The sequence below is a fragment of the Hemicordylus capensis genome, chromosome 6, assembly GCF_027244095.1.
Source record: "Hemicordylus capensis ecotype Gifberg chromosome 6, rHemCap1.1.pri, whole genome shotgun sequence".
NCBI classification, from domain to species: domain Eukaryota; kingdom Metazoa; phylum Chordata; class Lepidosauria; order Squamata; family Cordylidae; genus Hemicordylus; species Hemicordylus capensis.
This window is the reverse complement of record NC_069662.1, coordinates 90031420-90040039: the sequence shown is the minus strand read 5'-3', so window position 1 is coordinate 90040039 and position 8620 is coordinate 90031420. Positions and strand designations below refer to the sequence as shown.

The 8620-nt window shown below is 43.1% G+C and overlaps 1 protein-coding gene across 3 annotated transcripts in view; it reads right to left on the bottom strand.

Annotated features, from left to right (window-relative positions):
- Positions 1 to 2489: 2489 nt before the first annotated feature.
- Positions 2490 to 8620, bottom strand: part of MATCAP2 (microtubule associated tyrosine carboxypeptidase 2) — a 37231-nt gene continuing 31100 nt past the window's right edge. For 2 of the 3 annotated variants that reach the window (XM_053261331.1, XM_053261332.1), the window contains 3 exons: positions 7702 to 8007; positions 4481 to 4590; positions 2490 to 3280 (listed from right to left, as the gene is read on the bottom strand). In XM_053261331.1, coding sequence (XP_053117306.1) covers positions 3119 to 3280; positions 4481 to 4590; positions 7702 to 8007 — 578 coding nt within the window. In that variant the 3' untranslated portion in view covers positions 2490 to 3118. The remainder of the gene's footprint in view (positions 3281 to 4480; positions 4591 to 7701; positions 8008 to 8620) is intronic. The other variant, XM_053261333.1, reaches the window with a different exon arrangement.

Here is an 8620-nt window from a genome sequence, read left to right as displayed (position 1 = left end):
TCGAGCCCTGGATGGCCAGATCAGCCACCCACACAACTACCAGCTCCGTCATGGAGCTGGTAGAGGTGGTGGGAATCGGGGGCTGCCTGGCCCCCAGAGGTCCCAGGAATCCCCACATGAGTGTGTGAGGCATTCTGGGGGGATCCCCCAAACCAGGAGGCTTTTTGTTGCCTCCCGGTCAGAGGTCTACTCATGTGTTGCTGTGGTGCAGAGCCACTCTGGCACACAATCACCAAAATGGGGGTAGCGGAGCGCTCACTCAGCAAACCTCGTTTAACCGGGGCGGGGGACAATTAGGCGGGCTAGCCACTGGGATTTGCCCGGTTTCCTCCATTTGTATGAATAGCCTCAGTATAGTTGAAGTTCCAAAATGTTTTTAACAAAACAAAAGGCCCATCAAAGGCTCTTGAGCAAACTTACCAGTCATGGAATAAGGGGACAGATTCAACTGTGGATTGGTAACTGCTTGAAGGACAGGAAACAGAGGATAGGAATAAATGGACAGTTCTCACAATGGAGGGAAGTAAGAAGCGGGGTCCCCCAGGGATCTGTACTGGGACCAGTGCTCTTTAATTCGTTCATAAAATTATCTAGAAGTTGAGGTAAATAGCGAAGTGGCCAAATTTGCAGATGACACCAAACTATTTAGGGTAGGAAAATCCAAAAGAGATTGTGAGGAGCTCCAAAAGGATCTCTCCAAACTGGGTGAGTGGGTGACAAAATGGCAAATGCAGTACAATGTATAGAAGTGTAAAGTGATACATGTTGGGGCAAAAAAACCCAACTTCACAGATGCACTGATGGGGTCTGAGCTGTCAGCGACTCACCAGAAGAGAGATCTTGGGGTCATGATGGACAGCTCATTGAAAATGTTGACACAGAGTGTGGCAGCTCTGAAAAAGGCAAATTCCATGCTAGGGATCATTAGGAAGGGGATTGAAAATAAAAATGCTAATATTATAATGCCCTTATAGAAATCTATGGTGTGTTCACATTTGGAGTACAGGTGGCCCTTGTTACCAGCAGGGGCCTTTCATACCACAAAATTATAAGAGCCTAGTACCTCTGCATGTTACATACACAAGGCAGAAAATTTTATTCCAGTAGTCATCCTCCCCTCCTTCCTGTTAGAATACTGCCATGTAAGATCAAAAATAAAATAGAGAAAGAAACATTTTCCTTCTTTGGATTTATATTTCCTGAAATGTACTGAGGGACAGAGGTAACTTACGCTATTATTGAAATACAGATGGGACAAGTTACTGGCCAATCTACTGGCATCAGTCGGACTATCCCATTATTGGGAAATTCCTGCAAAGCTATAATCTCCATACCACTGAATTCTGGAACAATTCAATAGATTCCAGCAAGAGTTTCAAGTATAAGTAATTTGACCACAATTGTATGATGTTGGAACCAGGCTTCCGCTAGCTTCCTTATATTTGGTGATAGTCATAGAACATAGAAAGCTGCCTTCTACGGAGTCAGACCATTGGTCTATCTCGCTCAGTATTGTCTACACAGACTGGCAGCGGCTTCTCCAAGGTTGCAGGCAGGAACCTCTCTCAGCCCTATCTTGGAGATGCCAGGGAGAGAACCTGGAACCTTCAGCTCTTCCCAGAGCAGCTCCATCCCATAAGGGTGGAGTGCTCACACTTCTAATCTCCCATTCATATGCAACCAGGGTGGACCCTGCTTAGCTAAGGGGACATGTCATGCTTGCTACCACAAGACCAGTTCTCCTCTCCTGTGATTTCATTTAAAAGGCACAGACTTCCTTGACTCTTGTGTGGTAAATGCACTGGGGAACATCCAAACTAGTCAGTCACAGCTAATCACCACAAAACAATAAGACAAGTTAGTCATAATTAATGTCAATGGCTGGCATGATGCTCAGCTGTATGGTGACCAATGGTGGATTGCAGGTCTGTAGGAACCTTTCTGTGTCCCTGTACTAAAGGCTTCTTGCACAGCGGCACAGGAGCGAGGGGGAGGAGGGGAGCAATGTTCACATTTCTCTCCTTGCTGCAAATGCCCTTTCCACTTACATAAATCTGTTCCTAAGAGCCGCATAGCCCTCAGGGACAGATTTGTGCATGTGGAAAGGGCGGCTGCAGCAAGGGGAGAGAGGTGAACATCGAACCCTCCCCCTTATCCCACCCTGGTCCACTGTGCAAGAAGTCTTCAGCACAGGGGAAGCTGAATGGCTTCTTGCAGGGATCGCCAAATGGCTGTGGAACATATGGACCAATGAGACTTAAGTCTTGATTGACAGTCTGGATATTCTTCATTGTTTTCAGTGGAAGCCCAGCCACAGCACATCGCACTGCATGCCTTCAGTTTCTAATGGCATTCTCTGAGAATAGCGACACGTCCACTATGACATGAATTAGCTTTTCATGCTTCCAACAGGGAAACATCCCAGCTGATGCTGAGCCAGGGGAAACCTGGCCAACATCTTAACATATGAACACAGCATCATCGTGAAATGTAGTAACAGAAGTCAACTCTTTATAGCAGGATTGAAAAATACACAGTTGTGCTCATAAACCTCCGGAGAAGAAAGCAGGACACATGAGGTTAGCATAGCAAAGTGTACAGAAGTTCCTTCTCTCTTTGAAAATGGCTAGGATATAACAATCAATATCCAAAACTAATAAACAGCCCAATGGGTTTAAGAAAGTAAGCTAAGCTTAATAAATAAATTTTAAAAAAGTATGCGAGGAGGCAAATAGTGTACCACAAAATAAAAATTCAAAACCCTGTTTCTCAGCACGTAGAAACTGTAAACAGCAATACAGAAGAATCTACACAACGATCTCTTAAAATAATGTGCTTGTGTTCCATCTATAATTTAATACTGAAAATCTTACAAAAGTTTATATAGCTTGAGACTGGGATGGAAATAAGCTTTTTTTCTCCCTTTAAAAGTAAAGGACTTCTTGATCCATACTTGGTTTTCTTTCTTAAAAACAAAACACAAGAAACAGATCTAAAGAGTATCCATTTTAACAGGCATCAAAAATAAGGCTAATTCATCCACTTCTGCAAGTTAGCACCGCCCACATTTCAGTTCTGGTATGAATGAAGCAGACAGCACCAAAAGAGAACGGCTAGCCTAAGGTACTAGAGCCTGAAGCTCTCTGTCAGACAGCTCATTGACTTGCATGATCTTCTCCAAGTGCTCCATGTACCGGGTGTAATCTTGCAAGAAGTGCGGCACCCTCATGTTTTCAGTCACTGCTAGGTCCTTTAGGCGATCCACATCCTCATAGGAGACCTACATACAAGAATGGGAGAGTTTGTTGGAGGGTGAGCTTGTTTCAGAGCATCTGATTCTCCTAACACCACTTTACCACTGTTCTGCATTGTCACTCTGACATGCTAGTACTTAAACCAAAAGCATGGGAAGAAGATTTTTAAAGGGTCGTAGATACACAGCAATATGGGAAAACACCACCCTAAACTGGATGGGCGGAGTGCTCTGTGTATCTGGCCAGCCTATCATCCCAGGAATTCAGATTAGCTTAAGCTCAATGTGCGGCTTGTGGTTGTGATGCACTGAATAAGCACAGTCAGCAGCTGGAAAAGGACTTGGACAGATGTGTTCAAGACCAACAACAAAAAAACCTTGTAAAGCTGTTTTTTAATTAAAAAAAACAGAGTGGTGTATGTGCTTTTTCCTCTCAAGCATTGGTAGTCTGGTTTAGATGATTCAACAAACCACGATTTGTTGGATTGGGAACAAGTGCTACTCCTCCCGCCCCCACCCCCACAACCTCAGCTTTCCTCCTCAGCTCAGGCACAAAGATGTGATGAAGAAATCCTGGCCTGTTAATCCACAGTTCTTGTGTCACCCAAACCTGAGACTCGTTTAACAGTGGCTTATATATCAGGTTATCACGTCAAGATCACATCCTAATTTCATATCCTGTTTTGCAGCCCAGAGTTAAACTACAGCTCCTGGGTTTGAAGCTGTACGTTACCAAGTCAGAATAACAAGGCACAGAAGAAAAATTGGGAGGAAGCACACAGGGCAGTGCTCATTTGACTTGCTTTCCTGATCCAACATACCATGGTTTGTTGGACTGACTGAACCAGGTCAGTGTGTAACAAAATGTAAGCTGGAAAGACATTTTTAAAAGCATAAAGATGAGAGGTGCAATTAATAGGAAGAGCCCTTTGCAAGCCCACTGAAAAGATTGGCAGCTGCGCAACAGCCGAGTGGGTGGTGTGGATACACCAATTGCTTACAACACTGAATATACAGTGAAAGCCAAAGAGAATAAGAGTTCTGAATGTGAGCCACGAACAATTTGTGTTGAAGTCCTGAAAACCCTGAAACCATGGTATTGAGCTTAAGATTGTCAATTTCTCCTGACCAGTCTATAATCTTCTCTGCCACTGCATTTCAAAATTCTTTTCTTCAACAATGTAATCTAGTAGAAAAGATAGTTCCATATGGGTCAACATTACATACTGGTTTACCCACTTTTCCTAGAGCTGTCAGTAAGTAGAAGTCAATGGATTCTCGGTATCTAAGAATTCGGAGGATGCCATCCAAGTAGACCTGATCTTTACTGAAGCAGCCTAAAAGAATCAGATTCATGATGGTGACCTCAAGTTTTGGAAAAAGCAAAGCATTCACCAGTGTTTTCTGCACAAAAATTATCTATCCTTCTATGCTTTCATCTTAGCATATAATTACAAGAATATTACCAGACTGAGGCTGGAATACTTAATATTTAAACCCTAATGGACACAGCAGGACTAACTTTGGAGTAAAGACATATTGGACTGCACTGCAATCCCAAACATATTCAAGCTCTGTAAATCCTAAACAAGTTCTAAACATATTCACAATGGGATTAAGTCCCACTGTAATTAGTCAGATTTGCTTTCGAGTAAACACCCTTGGGATCAGACTGCATATCATGAGATTCATAATCCAACTCACACTCCTGCAAAATGAAGAATCTGGATATATTTATTTATTTATTCGATTTTCATACCGCCCTTCTGAAATGGCTCAGGGCAGTTTGCAATTAAAACAGAAACCATTAAAACAGAAATACAAATATAAACCAATTTATAAACTAACAATATAACTGGCCCTATCCACCCCTAGCACAGAACCTCCAGTGACTGCTGCTGGTGTCTATCATATGATTTTTTTAGATTGTGTGCCCTTTGGGGTCAGGGGTCAATCTAGTTGATTGATTGATTGATTGATTGATTCTCTATGTAAACCGCTTTGGAAACTTTTGTTGAAAAGTGGTATATAAATATTTGTTGTTGTTGTTGTTGTTGTGTAAATCCTCCTGAAGAAAGTGGCTGGCATCCTGACACTGCATTTTGTGAAACAGCACTGCGCTAGTGCAAGGCTGCTATGCTCATTCTGGAAAACAAGCTCCAGAGGGGTGCAACTTGTGGCAGGCCTCAATGTTCTACAGGGAACTGTTGTGCAATGGCATGCTTTCAAACATCCCCATGATTTCACATAGCTATGCAAGCTTGCACTAGCATAGCTGTGTTTGTTGTGCAAACACAGCATTAGTCAGGATACTGGCCAATGAGACGAACATCTCAGAACTAAACATTCGATGCACCAGCATATAAATATGGGGTGGATTAACAACTATGCTGTTGGTTGAGTAAGTATGTCAGTGAAATACAGCTTTGTTATGGGACATGTTGCAGGCATTCATTCATGCAGATGCCTATATCTGGGGAGCTATTCCTTTTAAATCCTATCATTTCATCATAAATGAGTAGTGACAAGGAGCAAGGACTCTCCCTTAATGACATCTGAGGCAACATTTTGCTAATAGCTATTAAAGACTGCCAAGCTATGATCTTGAAGATCTCAACCGTGTCCTTTTCATATTGTACAGCCCTGTTCCCAACCAAGATCCCTTTTGTACTTCTCATTTAAGGCCTCCACATTTAAGGCTTATAAGGACATTTTCTGCCCTCAGTTGTTCTTTTGTCTCTGGAGCCTGCAGGGATCCTCATACGAATTACAGTTGGGAATTAACCATGTGATGTGAATAATACCCATCTGAATAATGGCGTTTGATTCCATCTCAAGAGGTATCCTTTGGTCTAAATTACTTAACACGTCAATTGACAAGAGATTATTACTACTATTATATAGGCTTCATGAAAATTCAACTCTCTGCGTCCGCCTCAGCCCTGCTGGTCATTTCTCAAATAAGATTCCAACAAATAAGGGAGTCAGACAGGGCTGCATTTTAGCGCCATTTTTAACTTTTATGTGAACAATTTAATCCAGCATCTACAACAAACAGATATTCATGCGCCCAAACGATCAGATAGACGCATACCAATCTTAATGTACGCTGATGACGCAGTGATTCTGTCTCAGAGTAGAATAGGCTTGAAGAAAGCCTTGGATGTGTTGGTTGGTTTTTGTAAAGAAGAACAGATAGTAATAAATTATACTAAAATGAAAATAGTTCGTTTTGGTAAGGGTAATAGAAGTTATAATTGGTCAATCGATGGTCACAAAATAGACCAGGTCAAACAATTTAAATATTTAGGGATGACCTTCCAGTCTAATGGCTTCAAGAATGCGCACATTAGCTCAATGGCCGAAGTGGCTAAGCGCAATATTGCAGCAATAATGAGATTTTTCTGGTCTAAGGAGGGGAATTATATCCCGGCAGCAATCAAACTTTACAAAATCAAGGTGGTTCCCCAAATACTTTATGGAGCCCAATTGGGGATGCATGCAAAATTTGGCGAACTAGAAAAAATCCAAACGGGTTTCTTGAGGAAGCTATTTGGCGCCCCCAACTGTGTGTCCAACGCAGTGATCCGCTCAGAGGCGGGCATTCTCAAAGTGGAGTCCAAGGCCTGGATGCTATCAATCAACTATTGGATAAAACTGCATCTTTCCCCAACAGGATTAATCCCCAAATTACTGGCAGCAGAGCCACAAGCATCCTGGTGCAAGGAAATAACGCACAAGCTTTCCTGCTGCGGATTATCTCCCGCTTTACTGTTGGAGGCTGGTACGACTACAGCTCGCAAATTGGTGCAGCAAAGACTGGTCGATATAGAAATACAAAATGAGAGGGCTATTTTACCTCAATTTTACAAATCTGTACAGCTAAAGACAGACTTAAGCCCAGCTACCTACTTGTTTACGATTACTCAATGCAGTCATAGATGGGCTTTCTCTAGGGCGAGGTTTAACGCCTTCCCTTCAGCGCTTTTATATGGGAAGTATAACAAATTGCCCTATGAAAAGCGCATATGTCCTTGTGGCCAGGAGATCGAGTCAATGGCCCATATTTTATTAAAGTGCCCACTTTACCAGGATGCAATGCAGCAATTAATCCATCCCTTGCTAAATAATTTGAAGGGGAAAACCGGGGATCTTCTTTTAAAGTACTTATTAGCCGATGAAGATTCAGTAATCTCCAGAACAGTTGCTAAGTACTGTTATGTGGCTTTTAAAATAAGAGTCTCAAACTCATGAGGGTATTCTTTTTTTAAAAAAACTTCCATTTTTAGGTATATATACATTTAAGGATTTTATGTGATTTTGAGTTATTAATGACTGTACATTTCTCTTTTGGTCACTGACAGTAAATAAATAAATAAAAATAAATAATCATTTGATTAAACAGCATTATTATTGAACAAATAATAAATAAATAAAATAACCTTTACCTGGTTCAGAAGTATCGGTCCAGCCTCTCTTGGCTCGTACACAATAGTCCCACCGAGTATTAGGGTCCTTCACAAACTTCCCAATGTCCTGAAAGAGCTGACTGAAGGACATTCGGCTGGCTTGGTACACAGTGTAATAGAGAAGGGCAGCCCTCCACAGAAAGGGATCCTTCCGGAGCAGGACACTGTGAATACTTGCCAGGCCTTCCTCAGTGGGGTTGATGGGTCTCAGCCCATGCTTTCTGCGTCCATTCCAGTTGTTCCATGGCTGGCTGTTGTTGTTAATACCTCTAAGATAATGAGTTCCTGTTTTTAAAAAAAAATTGATATGGCCATATGAAAATATATCCAGGCCTACATTTGCCAAGGCAATGTGAATTCGGCAGTGGGAGATATGGATGTGCACGAAACCATTTGGCGCTCCATCCTAGGAGTGCCGAACTGGTTCCATGGCCCAGCGTTTGAGCTGGTCTGAAGGTGGGGGGTGGATAACATTGAGGGCGGGGGGGGAGCCCTTACCCCTCCCGCCGCATTTCCCCCGCCAGCGCTGTATATTCAAATGGTCCAGCAGGGCAGCAGCATACCTCCCTGCTGCCCCATTGTTTCCTTGGACCGGAATTGACCAGAAGTTCCCGGTGCACGTGTAGACGTCATGCATGCGTGCACATGACGTACGCACGTGCACGTATGAACTTCAGGTCACTTCTGGTCCGAGGAAGCAATGGGGCAGCAGGGAGGTACGCTGCTGCCCTGCCAGACCATTTGAATACACAGCCCCAGTGTGGGGAATGCAGTGGGAGGGGTAAGAGCACCCTCCCCGCCCTTAAAGTTACCCACCCCACCACTTTGGACCGCCACTTTGAACCGGTCCGGTTCCATGCACATCCCTAGTGGGATAATCAGTGCAGATAGTAAATGC